The sequence below is a fragment of the Centropristis striata genome, chromosome 11, assembly GCF_030273125.1.
Source record: "Centropristis striata isolate RG_2023a ecotype Rhode Island chromosome 11, C.striata_1.0, whole genome shotgun sequence".
In the NCBI taxonomy this organism is placed as follows: Eukaryota; Metazoa; Chordata; class Actinopteri; order Perciformes; family Serranidae; genus Centropristis; species Centropristis striata.
In genome coordinates, this window is record NC_081527.1 from 28,012,413 (window position 1) to 28,031,888 (window position 19,476).

Below are 19,476 nucleotides of genomic sequence, written 5' to 3' on the forward strand. Positions count from 1 at the left end.
AAAACAACCATAATATCTGATTTTAAACATAATCATGCTCAATGAAGAGTTTTCAATATTGGTTACAATACACATATAAGAGGTAAAATGAGGAGAACATCTAGTTTTATATTTTTATACTAAATATATTGCTAACACTTTACAATAACCATCTAAGTTATGTTTATAGATGGTTACTAAACCAAATATTAACCATTTACAAAGTACTCCAATTAGGTCTACATATTTAATGTTCATAGATGTTTTACATCCATTTTCTTAAAGCTATATAAATCATCAATAAGTAACTATTAACTTACATTAATAAACTATCCATTTGCCATTTTTAAATGATTATTTAACATTAATAAATATATTTACCCTTTTATTAATGATGGTTATTGTAAAGTGTTAGCAATATATTTGACCTTATCACTGGTTTTACTTGTCCTATCATCATCAAACACAAACTGACATGGAGTTTGAAGCCAGAACTTTAGATGGAAGCATGATCTGGAAGGTTTTACAGCATCTACAACTTCCACCACAACTTCCAATTTCACAAAATCTTCAGACTAACCTCAAAAGCAACATCCAAGTTTAATCGTGATATGCTTGGGAGAGATTTATTAGTAAAGTTTGAGAAGATATCCACTTAATCTGTCCAGAATAAATCACATTTCATGGAAAGGGGTAAAAAATATTTGATTCCAACTTCATGGGCAACCATGTATTTAAACCAGAGTTGCCACATCTGTTCCATCTTTCTGTGGTTTTTATTAGCTAGAAAATGGAAAATCAAAGTAACACACACAGTATTTACACTCCAACCATCTCAAGAAACCATGTTCGCTGTCTTTTGCAAGAAATAGTGATTTAGCCCAAAGCCCCTCATACACACAGTTAGTCAGTTTCAGAAACTAACTCACAAACACAATCAATCACTCACTTTCTCCTCTAGCACACACACAATTAGTCCAGAACACACTCAATAGTTTCCCCTCACACACACACACACACACACACACACACACACACACACACACACACACACTTTCTAAGACATAATCAATCACTCAGGTACCACTGACAGTTAAAATTGACTTTTTTTGATTAAGGATTTAAAAGAGTCACTGAAGAAAATGGAAAAGACTGGAAGTCACATTGTGTCCACACTTTTCAAACTAATAGCTCCAGAATTCTGAAAAAAAAAGCTCATTAGGATGTTTTAATGAAACCTCATTGGTAGATAATGTTGCTAATTCCAATTAAATGAACTTTGGGATTCAACTGTAAAACAGTTCAACTGTAGAGAGAGGCACCTTTTAAAGCAACTTGGAGAAAGAAAACAACAACAATGGTCTTTTCTTTAAACAACCTTTATATAGGTTTCCTTACCAGTAACTTCTCGCAGTTAGGTAAATAATAAAGCCATGCAATAAACAATAAAAAAAGTTACCTCTCCCTTACTAAAGCCAAGTAATCACTTAAAGTCAACCAGACCAAGACCCAAACACATCAAATAAAACCCACGACTCATTTCGGACTGCACTGATAAATTACCAACTTTTATTTATTAGGACTTGTTTATCAAACTTATTATTTTAAGTCACTTCTTAAAACCCACTTTTATAGACTTGCTTTTATGAAATGCTTTCCATCTTTCTACTCTTTTTTACTTCTTTACTTTTTACCTTCTAATTCTGTTCTTATTACTTTATCAGGATACTTTTCCTCGGTATCTGATAAATTACTTGTGATTGATCCTACACTTGCCTTCTGGCATCATTCTCCTTGTGATTAACTGCTCTCTGTCAAAGCACTTAGTAAGCTGTTGTTTTTAAAACATGCTTTTTAAATACAGTAAATAAATAAATAAAGCATGCACAAAAGTTTATTTTAAAAGTACATTTAATTATTTGTAAATGTTCTGTGAAAAAGACTGACCCAGTGTCCACTACAGGGACATATAAATTAAAAAGACATTTTAAAAATAGTTAAATTTCTTTTTTTCTTTTTTCTTTTACCAAATACCAAATGTTGTCGGCCTAAAGCATGGATATGGATGTTTTTCAATCAATAGATGAGACAGAATATTAATGACCACAAATGAAGATGTAGAAGGAAACAGTTTGAAGAAGATCATTCTTTCTCTCCTGAAAAAATACAGCAGAGGCTATTTTATTTCCTAGTTGCTATCATGCTAAGTGATGTAGCTGACAGTCAGCAGTTTAGTTTAGCAGTCACACACACGCACACACACCGTCCCTGTCACCTCTCTGAGGTGTCAGACTGTAGTAACAGTCGTCTCCGTCATAAAACTTTAGCCGACAGATCAGACGGCGTGATCGTGATCCCACACTCACAAAATCTGACTCCTCTGTTAGTTCGAAAGAAAAGACAAAAAGCCAATAACAGACATAATTGCTTTTGTCACATCGTCTACTTTTTGTCCCTGTGTGTGTGTGTGTGTGTGTGTGTGTGAGAGAGAGAGAGAGAGACAGAAAGACAATTGATTGTCCTCCTTAATTAATTTGGGGCTTTAATTCTGGAGACACCTTGAGATGTCAGGAAGTATTGTGTGTCCTCAGAGACTGAAGGGGAGACGGGGTGTTTTTTCCTCATCTTTTCATCTTTATAGTGTCTCTGTATTGTCCTCTTTGTCTCTCTTCTTGTCTCTTACCAGCTTTTTACTCCACCATCTCTCTCTTTTTTCCTCCCGTCTCTCTCTGTTGTCTTTCTTGATTTATCAATGTCAATTTGTTTCTCCTTCTCTGTCCTTCCTGGTCTTTCTCTTTTAATTTCCTTGACCCAGCCAACGGGCATCAGATGGGACATTTTGTTATTTGTTTCAAATTCCTCCCAGTTTGAAATTTCTCCATTTCCTTGGCCCTAACACTTTAGGGTTGGACAAGGGAACAATTTCTTAACTTCAGGCATGTCAGTGTTCATTTTCAGGTCAAATTCTGATCATAAACAGTACGACTTCTTGTCACTGGATTTTGATATGTGTGAAAAATGTATGCATGTAAAATATTCAGATTGTAGTCCTGCTTGACAGCAGATGCAGTTTAATACTACATGTCCCAGAATTATGTGAACAGCACAACAAACTAGTATTGTTTTAACCCTTTGAAGCACAACACGGGTCTAAAGTGACCTGATATGTATGAGTTTTTATCTTCTATATCTTTGCAATAAATAATTTTCATCATTCAGTATTCCAAGTTTTCCTCAATTAGTTTGTTTTTGATCATCATACATCCTAAGTTTATGTTTTCCTTGATTCATTTTTCAATAAAATACCCTTTTGTGTCACTAGTCTTCTAATGCACAACATCGGTGAAAAATGACCCATATCCATTTTTACCTTTAGCCTGCTAGGCTAACTACTTAGCTAACTTATTGGCTAAGTAGTTAGCTAAGTAGCCTGCTAAGCTAACTTCTTGGCTAAGTAATTAGCTATGTAGCTTGCTAAGCTAACTACTAAGCTAAGCTAAGTAGTTAGCTTAGCAAGCTACTTAGCCAAATAGATAGCTATGTAATAATACAAAAAACTTTTTTCTTCATAAAGTATGAGGCAAAATGGAAATAATGTTATGCTGTTATCAAAAACAAAATATGTAAAGAATACTTGGAATATTCAATCATAAAATAAGTTGATATCAAAAGATAGAGCACACAAACACACAGCAAGCATTAATAACATGGGAAATGAATGTGGGTCATTTTTGACCCATGTTGGGTATTAGAAGGGGTAGCAATATGTTGTGCATCAAAGGGTTAATAAAGAAGTCAACCATTAATTGTCCTTTTTTTCATCATTCTTTGACCAATCATGATCTAAATTAATGCTGCACACGACATGAGTTGCAAGAGTAGTTGGTTACCTCACTGAGAAGTTGGAAATGTGCTGCTCCTTCTTCTTCCATTGCTCCCTGCTATATTTCAAGCCAATCTGCTGTCAAAAAATGCAAAAAATTGCAAAAAAAGTTTTTTTGTAGATGCAGTCAGCGCCAGTTAAATGTTTTTAATGTGAAGCTGCAGCAGTAGGAAATGTTCAGTTTGCAATAGCAATAACTCAATTTAGCATTTTTTTTGTGAGAATGTTGCCATAGACACCCAGTTCATACTGTAATTCTGCAAATATATAAATATTGCAACACTTTTATTGGTGGATCATAGGCCCAACCTCCGTTGTGTTACCTCATTTGTCGATAGATAGTAACTGAACAGATATTTAGTTAAGTTTAGTTATCTTCTAGATTCATTTTTTTAAATGCTTCTCTCGGAAATGCATTCTTGGCAGGTTGGAAAAACCTGTCAAATTGTATTTTCTGTAATACACTACTTGGAGTGAGTATGGACTAAATATGTGGAAGGCCAAACTAAATATTTGGATACCAGTACTTTACTTTTACTTTACCGGCTTCAGATATGTGGATCATTCAGACACAAGAGCATCAGTCAGGTCTGAGTCTCAGATAGTGTTCCAGTTCATCCCAAAGTCTTTGTGCACAGGGTTCCAGTCATGTTGCAACAGGAAATAAACTGTTAAAAGCATGTTGTGGTCTAAAATATCTTTATATGCTGCAGCTGTAGTAGCTGTGTAGCTTTTCATTGAAATCATGAAAAGCAGCCCCAGACCAACAGAGGAATACATCTTTTTGTCCCTACACGGTAGCATACAGTAGTAATTAGGTGTAACCCTCTGGCCAACCATCCTCAAAGCTCTTAAAAATGCATTTCTGCCTCCAGCTATTTCTTTACCATTCTGGTTTTTCAACGAGCGCTCGCTGGCAGAATGTCACCTTTTGTCTCTGTGAGTCACTACATTTTAAGTTCATTAGAAGTGCATTATTGTTTGGCATTCATAAAGGGAACAGAGGACCATTAAAGACAATTTTGTGTGTAGGAAAAGCCCCAGAAATTATCTGTCTTCCCTCTGTAATTGCTTCCCGCTAAATTGGTCTTCCCAATTATTACATTTACCGTACAATTTGCATGGTAATAGGCGGGGGTGTCACTCACTTCCTCGCAAATTCACCTCACGTTCGTCTCCTCGTTGGCTCCCGACGCCTACGCCATCCTTCTGTAATTTCCATTAAGTTAGGAAGAAGTTACTGAAATGTCTCGCCTCCTTCAACAGGAACAACAGTAAAAGATGGTTTATAGGAGCATACGTGCAGGTCTTCATTTCGCAAATTGAGTTTTAACAAAGGTGGAATTTCTGGAGGTCAAATAAAGAGTTTCTGCCGACTGGTACAGTCATACTTGTTCCACTGTGTTGAGTTTTCTGCTAGAGTAAAGCACTGAGGTTTATAACAGGCTGCAGAGCATTAAATCTCCTCTGCACAGTGTACGCTGAGGCGAAGTGGCCCTCCTTGGCCACTCAGACATTGTTTCATTGGTATACTTTTATTTATGAGGCTATTATTGGTTTGTTGCCCTCTCACTTCTCGTTGTATTTTAAGTTTTTCATAAAACTCAACGTGCAGCCTACTTTCCCAGGACTTCTCGCTGAATCATTGCTCATAACTCGCACACACTTTGGAAAAGGAGGCTTCTGCTGAAAAATTAAGAGGTTCAGATAATTCAAAAGAAGTATTTTTGATTTAAATTTTAACCTAATTTCTAAAGTTTTGCCTTTGAGGTAGTCCAACTTTATTTCACTTTAGTAACTTAACATTATATATTTATATCCGCACGACTTTTACTGTGGGGTTAACGAACAGTAACATCATAATAATCAAGGTAACAGTTGAGAAGTTGTCTCGTCCGTTCCTTGGCTGAAAATATTTGAATTAAAATCTCTTTTTACAATGATTTTGAACAGTTTCTAATGCTTTATTTAAAGCTCTGGGTTGAAGCCAGGGTTCAGTTTGCACTTATAACATGCATTACTCCTTTATCTTAGTTATTTTCTGTTGTGCTGGTAATTTTTTGTAACCTGCAATGCCATTTTGGCCATGACATCTTCGAAAAAGAGAGATCTGATTTGCCATCCTAGTAAAATCAGTGTAAAACCTCCATCCCCGAGCAGGGGATTTTGTTGCTCTTGTCACTGTGGCTTCATTTTTAATTGCAATATTTAAGTTCTGCAGCTCTCTGGAAAGAGCACAATTATGGCTAGAAGTAGGGAGAACTTCTATTGTGCAGTTTATAACTCAATATAGTTTAATTTCTCTGACAATTTATTCTACAACAATTTGGGAAAATAATTGAATTTATATATACATATGCAGGCTTTGTTTCCAAGTGCCAAGTGTTACTAATATTTAAAGAAAATGCAGGCTCCACTTAATGGGGTTAGTTTCAGGTTCAGTTTTTTGGGAGCAAATCTTTTGATGAAATATTACATATTTAAGCTTAAATGTTGTTATTTTCCTTACACAATTCAAGCACCATCAAACACTTTAAAATCTGATAAAAATTCCTCTTTTCACAGTTTTCTGGCTATATTAAATGCTGCAGTTTTGTGATTTTTTTTTAAAAGAAACATGCTTTTCAGAGAGAGGGCTCAGAGGGCCAGGGTGAATATTTGTGACATACAGACATGAGTGGTGTAATTTAAAGATTTATTTCAGGATTCAATTAACATTTCTAACCTTACATCTTCTCCTCTCCCACGTTTCCTTTTCCCTCCCCTCAGATGGATCACGATCCCAGGAACCCGGCCTACATCGCCACTCAAGGCCCTTTGCCCTCCACCGTGGCTGATTTCTGGCAGGTAAGAACACACACATACACACACACACACACACACACACACACACACACACACACTCAGGGACAAAAATCAATATGTTCTCCTCTCTTAAACAAGAGTTAGCCGATTTTTATTAGTGCAGCGAGCCACACGGGAGACCAGCTTGTTCTGTGGATGTTGTTATTAATCTTTCCTTCACCATCATGCTCCCTGCTACGCCTCTGCCGCCACCACTACACACACACACACACACACTCACACACACACACACACACACACACACACACACACACACACACACACACCAGTCCACAGTGGGACACATTGTTAATGCAGGGGACGGCAAACACTTTCCCCACTGTCCCAAATGTTGGATTGGGTTTGAATCTGAGACCAGTGGATCGATAAGTTATTCTGTCCAGTTGTGGCGTGTGTATATATATGTGTGTGAGTGTGTGTGTGTGTGGGTGTGTTGGATGTCAAACAAGTTCTGTCCCTGCTGCTTTCCCACATCCCCCGGTTACTGTGCAGGCTGGAGAAAGAGAAGTCTTGTGTAGATCCTCTGCTGCTGCTAATCAACTTGAGTGAAACATAAAAGACAGCTCATTTAAAATGTCCATCCATTATCCATCTATTAGCTATACCCACTTATCCTTAAGGGTCGCGGGGGTGCTGAGCATTACCATGGACAGATTGCCAGTCAATCACAGCGCTGACACATGGAGACAGACAACCAGTTACACCTCCAAGCAATTTACAGTCCCCACTTATTGTAACCTGTATGTCTTTGGACTGGGGGAGGAAATCCATCTAAACAGCACACAGACACATCTGCAAACATTGAGTTTTAGTTTTATTGCAGATTATTCTCTTTACGTGGTAATTAAGATTATATATTTTGGTTTCGCGATTGCGTCAGCGTCTGGCACACAGTGACATTATGAACCCACAATAAAAACAAGGTGTTATAGGATCATTATCATTAAATACTTATTTTGTTTCTGTTATTCTACTGAACTGGCAACAGTATGTGTTTGCTTTGAGGTTATATCTCTACGGTGGCCCTGAAGTGCAAATCAAAAAACACAAAACCAAATCAAAAAACACAACAACAAATCAGATAAAACAACGACAAAAAAACTTAACACAACAACAAATCAAAAAACACAACAGCAAATCAAAAAATCATTGTGTTTTTTTTTATTTGCTGTTGTGTTCTTTGATTTGTCGTTGTGATTTGTGTTTCGTTGTTGTGTTTTTTGATTCGCTGTTGTGTTTTTTTTAATTTGTTGTTGTGTTTTTTGATTTGTTGTTGTGTTTTCTGATTTGTTGTTGTGTTTTCTGATTTGCCATTGTGATTTGTACTTCAGGACCACCTTATATATCCTGTATGATGAAAGGTTAAATCAAATCAAAGTATAAGCCCCAAAGCCTCCAACATGGTAAGAAATAGTGAAACTTTATGTTACATTTATGCTCTTTCTTTACCATTTTGACAAGAGATGATCAGTTTGTCAAATATTAGTTGATTGTGGAGAAGCTATGGTGATGATGGTGCAGGAGAAAGAACTTTAACCCCATAACTTCACTCCTCCTGTCACCACTGATCCATCTCCTGCTGAATTTGACTCTCTGTTCAGTCTTGATGAGCCATCTTCATCCTGCTCCAACCTTCCCCTTCTCCTTCTCTTTATCCTCCCTCAGTTTGAAGATGGAGGCCTCTTCATTTTCTCTCCCACCACCCCTTTGTGCAATAACATCCACACTCCCTCACTTCTTCTTTATCTCCATAATTTCCTCTCCTCCACCCCACCCCCTCAGGTTCATATTATTTGAAAGGTTTTTTAGATTATTGTTATTTGGGTTAATCTACAGACAAACTTCTCAGTGCCCATGAAATCTTTCTAACAAAACTGGAGAGAACCCCTCAAACTTAATGATTCTACCCTCACAATTTTTTTTATTTATTTAACCCATATTTAACCAGGTATATCCTGATGAATCAATAATCTTATTTCTAGAGGAGACCTAGTCAAAAGTCATATAAAAAATAACAAGAAATACAATAAAACATAGAATAAATACATAAACATGTCAAAAAACATACACTCTAAAAAAAAATGACACTGGCTCAACTTAAAAAATTGTTGTAACAATTTGTATTTATCTTTTTAAGTAATTCCAACTAAGACATTGTTGAGTATTTTCCATGAGACTTTTATAGCTGGACTAACTCAAATAGTCTCGTACAACCAACATGATTTGTTTTGTCTCTACAAGCTTCATTATGTATATAACCAACTCAATTTTTATATCGTTTTAGTGTTAATAAGTGGTCAAATTACTCTGTTTAAGTTGCTATAACTCCTTTATTGTACTTTCTTTCTACTCAGCAAAGTCCATGCAAATTGTTACCACAATTTTATTGAGTATAAGTAACTTATTTCACGTAAGTCAGACATATTGTAATACAATATTAAGTTTCATTACCTTTATACCTTTCCTTGTTAAGTGAAGGCAGAAATGCTTATCCAAAATTAATGTATTGCTGAGTTAAGACATCTTTCTTCATTTTTAATTTTGATCATCCATCCATCCATCCATCCATCCATCCATCCATCCATCCATCCATCCATCCATCCATCCATCCATTTTCCTCCGCTTATCCGTTGCCGGGTCGCGGGGGCATAAGCAGGGCATTCCAGACAACTTAATAAAACAATGGACATGTAACAAATTGTATTTTTATGCTGAAAAAGCTCGTGTTTTGAAGTCATACTAACTAACCTCCTGAATCTTTTCTTAGAGTGTAAAAATTATTGTATTTTGTCAAAAATATGATAATTGATTTCCTCAATATCACTCAGCCCTACAACTCTGTTCTATTATCTAATTTTAGCCCAGAGCTGACAAGATAGTTTGTCTGATTATGTCTAAACTTCTCCCACCTTAACTGCTGCACATCATGGAGCTTCATTAACTGGCCTGTCTGTGCTTCAGAGGTCTCAGTTCTCCGGTGTTGTTTTGTGGCCCAATTAACTAAACCAGCATCACTGTATCTTATCAGACTGCTTAATCAGAAGGTTATTACACCACATATATCACAGTACACATGTTCCCTGTCAGGATTCTGCTGAAGTGCCCTCAAGTACTGAGGGGACATGTTCCTCGATGTCCAGCTTACAGGAGTGAATTCACGGCCCTGTGCAGTGTTAAGCACAGCACATCTGAGAAAAGAGCACGGTGTGCAGTTAACTTTTTCCCCGATAAATAACAGTTTAAATTAAATTTGCATTTTAACAAACCACAAGTTCTAAAAGAGGGGAACTTGTCGTCCCAGCACCAGCGAGTTCTCAGCCTGTCAGCTAAAGCGAATTAACACCATTTCTCAAAAAAGTGCACAGGCACATCTTTAGATCCGTGAGACCAATCAGCGGAGCAGTGGGTGCTGAGCGGAGTGTGTGTCGAGGTGCAGTAATTCAAAGCCAGCAGCAATTAACGTTGGTTAAATCTCCAGCAAGGTGTGGCGGCGGCGCTGACCGTAACGGCAGGTGTGGCCGCCTTGATTATCTAACGGGATGATGTGGGAGCAGTTTTGTTTTATGGCTTCCATTAACGGCTGACTCTGATCAGACTGGAATGGATCTCCAGAGCCAGCCCACCCTCCGGCTGTGAGAATATGAGTGCCAGCAGGAAAAATACGACCGCGTGCCGAGTCTCAATGTGGAATGACCCAGTGGGGGGAAGGGAACGGCCTCCACAGCAATTACTTTCCATGCCACAACACTTGACTTGCTTGTAGTTTCTCACCAAAGTTTGCAACGCAGTAAACATGAAGGAGTGTTTGGTTTCAAACTATGATTTCATTTTCACCCCGCCCCCAAAACAGACGCGTCTCCTCTTCCAAAAACGATATATAGCACAACTTTAAACTAATTATGGACCCATATCTGAGAGAGTGGGTGAGTGAGGACTCGTGTCAGTGTTCCTGTGAGAGGATTTCGTGGAGTGTTGACAGCTTCGTATGAGATGTTCCAAATCTACCACCACTTCGAGAAGGTGACTCTTAGGAGATGGCTTGACATTTAAACAAACTTTTAAAGGAACATTTTAAAGAACATTGGGTAGCAAACATCCCTGGTTAAAAAATAGATCTTGGTTTTTGAAAACAGCATCAATCAATCAATCAATCAATCAATCAATCAATCAATCAATCAATCAATCAATCAATCAATCAATCAATCAATCAATCAATCAATCAATCAGACTTTATTTGTATAGCACTTTTCATACAAGAGAGATGCAACACAAAGCGCTTTACATAAAAAAGGAGAAAATAACAATAATAATAATAAAAAGATAACGAAACATAGAAACAAGCAAACAACTTCCGCCCATCCCCAACCCTTCACCCCACTCACCTTCATCCCACCCATCCTATTAAAAACACAAACTGAGGAAGCGCCATCTCAACATGGAGCAGTGAGGAAACACTGGAGGCAGCTTAGAAATAAATTAGATAAAAAATAAAGTAAGATAAGATAAAATAAAATAAGATAAAAAAGATATATATAATAATAAAATAAAAAATAAAAAAGTCAAAGTCAATAATAACAATGGAAAGTTAAAAAAATAAATTCAATTTAAAAAAAGCTAGATTAAAAAGATAAAACAATAAATAAATAATTAAGAAATAGAGCACACACACAGGCAGTTCCACAGACGTGGACCACAGTGAGAAAACGACGCCTCACCGTGGTCTGTAAGTCTTTTAAAAAGGGGTAGAAGTTGCTATGTCAGATACCGTCATGCATTTCAATGAATACCAGTAGATACCAGTACCTTTAAAGTATTTTATCTGATGCCTCCAATGTGAATAGAAGCATTTAGTTGCATAATAACCAATCCTCCCAATCCAAATGATTTTTGCGTGAGTACTTTACAGGCTGAACTCCCAACTTTGTCAAGTGCACCCTGCTCAATGTCACCACACCACAGACTGTGTGGGTTATAGTTTCTGTGGGTCAATCACACATCGCATTCAGTCAGAGAACATGTGCAATGATTGGCTGCAAGCAAAGCCATGCAAATAATATTTATTACTAGATCTTTGGACAAATCATCAGATATATTGTAGTTGACTGGAGAGGTTTTAATGCTACTTGGTATTGGGTTGTTTCGGGTGTAGTGGAAATTACTACCTCTTGAGTGAGAAAGTGAATCAAAGATCAAGTCGTTCCTTTTAGTTTTCTTTATCAAACATCAGAATACACTGCCTAGGTACAGTGGAAGAGAACTTTTGTCCAATCTCAAAGGCTGCTGAAAAAGGGGTCCTTCTCCAATAAAAGCCTTAGTTCTCTCCCTTTTTCTGTCTGTGTCAAATCATTTAAACAATTAAATCGTTACATCCCACACCCCACGTATGGGGCAAGTTTTACGTGAACGCGCACGCTGCTAAGTCTACTTTTTAACCTTAAAAGGATACAACTTTTACGGTTTAATTTTCTGCTTCCAAACGCGTCTACTGTCTGACAAATCCCAGATCCTATAGTACGTTATTTCTGGTTTAAACCGGCTGTTACATGATCTGGAGGTCATACTGAGGCCTTTTAGAAAAGCAGAGACTTTGTGATAGAAAGTAACAGAAAATATACCACACTGGCAATATCTTAAAAGTGTTCAGAACCCATACCCAGCTCTAAGTATGCTTGTGAAAGCTGAAAAACAAACATATTCCTTTTTTCACTCTCTTGTCTTCACAAATAAATAGCAGCCGGGTTTTAAAACTAGGTGCCTTCAAAGAGAAAGAGTCTGTTTTTGATGGTAATGTTGCTCCTGTCTGGTGGTGTATGAAGCATTAACTGAGTTGTGTTTTGCTTGCAGATGGTTTGGGAGAATGGTTGCGTGGTCATTGTCATGCTGACTCCTCTGGTGGAGAGCGGGGTGAAGCAGTGCTACCACTACTGGCCCGATGAGGGATCCAACCTGTACCACATCTATGAGGTAAGAGGACTCAACATGAGCACAACTGACTGTTTGAACTTTATGTCCTTGGCCTTTGCCTTTTTGAAAAATGTGTATGACGTTTTTAAGATGAGAGCATTTGGGTGACTCTCATTGGATTTTTACTAGTTATTCATTCGTTAAGCATCTAGTATTAAGTTATGTCCTGAGCCTGCGAACTATCAATCTTGTCTTTGTGTCTGAAAGTATGACTTTTATTTTGTTTTATTTATTTATTTAGGTATGGAAATATCATGGAATTAGTTAGATCCTTGAATTTTTGGAAACATCATGGGATTTTGCTGTGTGTGGCAAATTTTACTGTCTCAGTATTCGTGAAAATGTGTGGCAACCCACTACTGTGCATGATTATTGTATGTTTTACTTTTTTCTGGATTTAGTGCGCATGATTATAATATTTGTACGTGTGTGTCCCTGCAGGTGAACCTGGTGTCTGAACACATCTGGTGCGATGACTTCCTGGTTCGTAGCTTCTATCTGAAGAACATGCAGACCAACGAGACACGAACTGTAACTCAGTTCCACTTCCTGACCTGGCTCAACCAGAACGTCCCGGAGACCAGCAGGACCCTCCTCGACTTCCGCAGGTAGGGAACTCCTTCAAAAAAACAGGCAAAATAATTGAAACATTACAGAGCTGTTTTTGAGGGAAAGATTCTTCCCTTCTCTTGTCCAGTAGTGTTTATAACTGCTAACTGGTCTACTTATGGAGCCCCAAAGCTGCACCAAGAAACCGACCAGTAGGAGGTGCTAGTGCAGCAACAACACTGTGATCCCTCACTGGCTTCCCAACGCGAATCCCAATCATGTTCATATAATGCAAAAACAAAGCCAGAAGGGCCACCATCGGCCTATTCATCCAAGGCCTTTACAGAGTGCTTTTCAACATATTTTTCTGTCCTCTCCAACTGATAAAGACTTTTTAGGATTTTCCTTTAAAGAGTTTCTCTGAGCTCCTTTTCATCTGAAGTACATAAAGTACTAAAGTCTGCCTTTTAATGTTGATAGAAGAAGCATTGAGGTTTTTAGAAGGCCTTAAGGAAACTTTTGTAAGTCTTTCTGAAAGAGGCCTTTGGAGGAAAAAAATACACTTTGATAACAGGATTCATTTCCAAAGCATGAAAAGCACTTTGTGTGAAGAAAAAAAGAAAAGCTATACATCTTATTCCTGAAAGTGCTTCTTACCTTACTGTGTCTTTGCTTTGGTTGAACAAAACCAGCCTTTATTTGTAATAAGTGCTCGTATAGAATTACATAATAAAGACAAAAGAACTGTTTTGCAGGTTTTCAAAGCCGGGCTGATCTTAAATGTGTATCTCCCGTGTTGAAAGGTGTCACATTCGTTAACCCAACAGCTTTTCTTGTGGGTGCGACCTCCGTCAGTGTCTGGTGGTTCCTTGAGTTTCTTCACTCCTCATCTAGCAAGAAGTTCATGCAAGTTTCTCTGTGGGTTCTTGAAAACCATTTTTGGAATCTGTAAGAAATCACAAACTGAATCAGAAGAACAAAAGACAGGAAAGTGGGCACCAGATGTGTCATTTTCTGATCTGGAACTTCTGAAATGCACCACAATCGATTTCAGACCTTCAGTTGAAAGACTGTGAGTGATGGGTCTGGACGCAGCTCTTTTTGGACACTTTTCTTCAAAACAAAAAGAAAGTGTAGGAGGTTAAATGGAAGGTCGTGGAGTTGTTTGCCCCCCCGCCTAAACGACGAAGGCTTTGAGTGTCCTTTGTGTCTCTCTCACAGCGTAATAACTACAGACCTCTCACTTCTCCAGGGGTTTTGACTCGTGACCCTGAGATGCGGGCAGAGAAATATCTATATATCCTCAAACATCCTGGGCATTTTCCAGTCGATAACGGCGTAATTCAGGATGCATTGAGAGAACTCTGCCGGAGTGATCTTTTATCTCCGGCGCCTTCATAGCCGCCTCCTCCTCCTTCGACCTCTTTTAAACTGATATACTGTATTGCCTATTAGGTGGGAGCCGCCCCGGCCCCCTTTTTTCCTCTGATTCACTGTGGATTTCCTCGAGCGATAGACCCCAACTGGGTTTTATATATCTAGGCCCGGTGTTGCTGTGCTGCTGGCGCACATCAATTAGGTGAGATATCAAGAGTGAGAGCTTGTGGTCACAGCTATTATAAAAGGGTCTGGTGGGCGTCACCACCCACCATCAGTTAGGAAATATTGCCTTTACTCACAGGGCAGCGGGGTCAGGACACAATGAAGAAAGCGCAGAGGGAGATATTTTTCACTTTTATTACCGCGGATATGGTACAATAACAACCTCCTCTCCTTTTTTTTGGTGCTTCCTTTTTTTCCACCTCGATGGTTTGAAGAGGCCGGCTGATCGCTCCTTCTTTTATGCTCGCGTCGGCATGTTTTTTACATTTTTTTAACCTCACTCACAACTGACTGACTGAGCCGAAGCATTGCTTACAAATCCTCTCTGTCCTTTCCTCCCTGTTTTACCAGCTAACTAGCGGTTGCCAGTGTCATTTTTGTGATGTTGCAGCTAGTAATATAAGCCCAGTTGCATAGTCACAAAAGTGATCATTGGAGACTGTGACTCTGCAACCAAGGGGCCTAACGGACCCCCCCTCCCCACCCTGACACTCCTCTTTTCCCCCCTCGTCTCCTCCCTTTCCTTTCTCCTCCTTCATCTCGCTTCTCTTTCTCTCTCCTCGCTGTGCCCGGTGACCTGAGGTGACCTCTCGCCTTTTTTGCTTGCTCATGGTTTGCTTGACTGCCTCCGTTCTCCTCCAACCTCCTCCTCCTCCCCTCGCCATGCCTCCCTTCCTCTCTTGCTTTTGTCTCTCTCTCTCTCGTTCCCATCCATTATATGTCTCTTCCTCTCACGTATGTCCTTCTATCTGTCTCTCTTCTGCTCTGAGAATATGTCCACACTAAGAAAAGTCACGTTTCTGGCCCTTCGTCCACTCTTCAAGCCTCTCAAAAATGGTTTAACCCTCTGGAGTCCACGAAAGCGCCGGAGCACGACTTCTTCATGACGTCATAAAAAGACACAAAAATGACCAAAATAGACACAAAAAGACACAAAATGACTAGAAAAAAGACACAAAATGACAAAAAAGAGACAAAATTACAAGAAAAGAGAAAATGACAAAAAAAGACACAACAACAGACACAAATGACCAAATAAGACACAAGAAAAGACAGAAAATGACTAGAAAAAAGACACAAAATGACTAGAAAAAAAGACGGAAAATGACCAAAAAAGACACAACAACAGACAGAAAATGGCCAAAAAAAGACACAACAACAGACACAAAAAAGACACAAAATGACAAAAAAAAACAACACAAAATAACTAAAAAAAGACACAGCAATATACTACATCTTGTGTCTGTACGATTGCTTTGTTTGAGTGTAGCTGTATGAACAGAGCAAGTGGTAATGGAGCTCAAATGCCTGTTTCACAAAGCCATTTGCAAGTTCTTCTGACTTGCAGATCGTAAATGGTGGCAGTGCACACCATGCACAAAATGACTGGTGTTCATGAATTGCAGATATACACTCACTGGCCACTATATCAGCTAGCAAGGTGTACCTATATATTGTACCTGACCTCATCAACAAGGCTCACTGGATATTTTCTCTGTAAACTCTAGAGATGTTATTAGATCAGCAGTTTGTGAAACACTTCAGCAAACACGTTCAAAGTCACTTCAATCACCTTTCTTCCTCATTCTGATGCTCGCTTTGAACTGCAGCAGCTCGTCTTCACCATTTCTACATGAATAAATGCATTGAGTTGCTGCCATGTGATTGGCTGATCAGATATTTGCATTAACGAGCATATGCAGAAGTAGACCTAATAAAGTGAGTGTATTTTCCAACCTACAGGTTTATCACCTGTTGATGGTCCATGAGTATAGTAATAGTGTTGACTAGTGAAACACTTAAAAAATTAACAGGAGAGAAATGGATGTTGTGTTGCAGATTGGACATTGTATGTTGCAAATTCAGTGAGACAAATATAAAAATGACCTGAAAATGTTAGTGTGGACCCCTGTTTTTCTATATATTTTTTGGTTATAGCCTGAGCTTGTCATCTCTCCATCATTATGATTTTCCCTCTCTGTATCTCTACTCTCTGTCTCCCTCTTCAACCATTCCCTCCATCCGTTTCTCTCTTTTGTCTCTCTCTGTCTGACTTGTTCTCTCTCAGTCAAGCTTGAATCTCTCTTACGGGGCGTTTCCTCTGAATCCCACACCCCTCTGTACACCCCCGCCTGTCGGTGATTCTCTGCCGGCTGTTTCCATGGTAACATCACTTTTAATTGTCTGCAGCGAGCTCTGACTTTTTAATTTTGGTTGGGGTGGAGGATGAACATGGGTGGGGTTTTTCTAGGTGGAAAGACTTCCTTTATTCAGTTTTTCTTGGGATGTTCCTGTTTGTGTGTTCGTCTCTCTGCCTCAGGAAATCGTTTCACAAAACCTGCTGCAAAATATGCATTTTTTGTCAAGTTGTTTGTCCTAGAAATTCCTCAAAATATACCATTTGTTTTCTGTTTAATATATGAGAACTAGTTGGATTATAAGCAAAGTAATTTGTTAAATATGCTTGATTGTTCTTATTTAAACCTGCCAAAGCTTCATTATTCTCTCAATTTGTGATCCTGATAATAGGATATGTTTTACATTATTTGCATCTTTATCTGGATTTGGATACTTTATGATTCAGTGCATCCTATTCCAGTGACAATAAATCAAAACAAGAGAGGTACTTGGATGGCGCAGACCTCCACCAAAGCCACACCCTATCTTGCAATGTTAACAAATATGGAAAATAATTTAAGTATGTGATTCAGATCTGCTCCAAAATGTAATGGGCTCTTTCTTGACCCTTACAGCACCCTTCCACCATGTTTCATGAAAATCAGGCTAGTAAATTTTCTCTAATCCTGCTGACAACCAGACGAACATACACTGAAAAAAATATAACCTTGCTCAAACTAAAAAAAATGTCCAGATATCACATCTAAAATATTTGACTTCATAGAATCTAAATTGAGTAACTTCTTATGACCTGATTATTTTATGTTGATGTAAACAATAATACTTTGTTGCCTTGATCCAAATTATTTTCTTAACATTTTAATTATTGAACCAAACTAATACATTTAAATTGAACCAACCTAATATTTTCAACTTAACTGAATTAATGTTTGAATTGACACCAGTTAATTTATTTACACCTACCCAAACTTTATTTTTCACATTTTATATGACTTAACTCATTTTTGTTTCCCACCTTATAAACTCTATAAAAAAGACACTTGGCCAACAGATTACATTAAATGTATTTATTAATCTTTAACATATGAACCATATGCAACATATTACAAACACGGTCTGACTGTGCAGTGCGCAGTGCTTTCGACTCAAACTAAAAATATGACCTGCAGGTCATGAAGAAGAAAAAAAAAGAACTTGAGAGAAATCAATCAGACCTTTTAACCACATTCCATGGTCCTCCTCAGTAGCTGGAGATGACTCAATTATCATGACACAACCAGTGAAAAAACTTATGGGAAAAATGTGTTGAAATGTGTCAAAGTTGATGAAGTTTTAAGCGCAAAAAGGTCACAAAATTGACAGTTTGGAAGAAGGAAAAAGTGAAGCATCAACACGGCAGGTCTGAGATTCTCTCCTTCACTGAGCGGTGCATTATGGATCACACTCACACACACACACTGTGCCTTTACATAATAAGCTCCTGCTGAATATTGTTGTTTAGAGTTTTCACCATGAAATAGAATCAGAGATGATTTCCAGCTGGGATCAAACTCACGGCTCTGTGCTTCCTGCTCTGAGAGAAGCCGGCTGTGTGTGGAGATCCAGCGGCTGCTGTGCATTTTGATCAACAAGGTGTCAAGTTTTCACCACAATTTTTTAAAATAGGACATGCCATTTTCAACTCAGGCTTTGAGGCAGCTCTCATCCATGTATGAAAGAAACATGAATGCAAATATATCTCGTCTGATGTGGAATATTAAGATGCAGAGATGGGATGGTTTTATATTCTTTAAAAAAAAACATTTCATGGTATTTGTGTTGAGTTGGTTTCAGCTGTGCAACTTCAAGACCTTTCAGGAACTAAATAAGCATTCAATACATAAGGTTTATGTGCCTTTTCAAACAGGTACAATAAGTTTCCCTGCACATTAAATGGATGCTCGCTGTTTTGATATATTTCTCTCTCACTGAAAAACTGCTGCCATTTTCTTCAACTTCTCAAATTTTATGGCTACAAACCCTAAACCTAACCCTAAAAGATTGTTTAAAATGTAAAATAAATCCACATAAATGCCAAAAATAAAATAGGTAATACTGGAAGTGATGCACTTATGTTGGTTACTTTAAAATACGCTGCACTGAATTTAAGTAGTGTTACTTTAAATAACTTGTATGAAAGCCACACATTTGTTTGGAAGGAAGTTGTTTCCATCAATCAAATTAATGTAAAGTTCTAAAAACTTGTGGTATTTGAATAAACAATTGTACAGCACTGAGACAGATTCTGCTGTTACTTTACAGAACAAAAGAAGAAGAAGGTGCTGCTATTCTGGAGAAAATGAATCTTTCAAAGTTTCAGATGACTGTAGATATTGGAATGAAAAAAAAAATCACCAGTGGAGGTTGTTACTGAAAATTAGTAATTAGTTACAGTAATTAGTTTCTTATCTTTAAAATAATTAAATTACTTCACCAATTACTGCATATTAAACTAT

The 19,476-nt window shown here is 38.0% G+C and overlaps 1 protein-coding gene across 3 annotated transcripts in view; it reads left to right on the top strand.

Moving 5' to 3' along the window:
• Positions 1 to 19,476, top strand: part of LOC131980073 (receptor-type tyrosine-protein phosphatase N2-like) — a 314,375-nt gene that overhangs the window by 271,393 nt on the left and 23,506 nt on the right. For all 3 annotated transcript variants that reach the window (XM_059344220.1, XM_059344221.1, XM_059344222.1), the window contains exons 17-19: positions 6,632 to 6,709; positions 12,572 to 12,691; positions 13,133 to 13,299. In XM_059344220.1, coding sequence (XP_059200203.1) covers positions 6,632 to 6,709; positions 12,572 to 12,691; positions 13,133 to 13,299 — 365 coding nt within the window. The remainder of the gene's footprint in view (positions 1 to 6,631; positions 6,710 to 12,571; positions 12,692 to 13,132; positions 13,300 to 19,476) is intronic.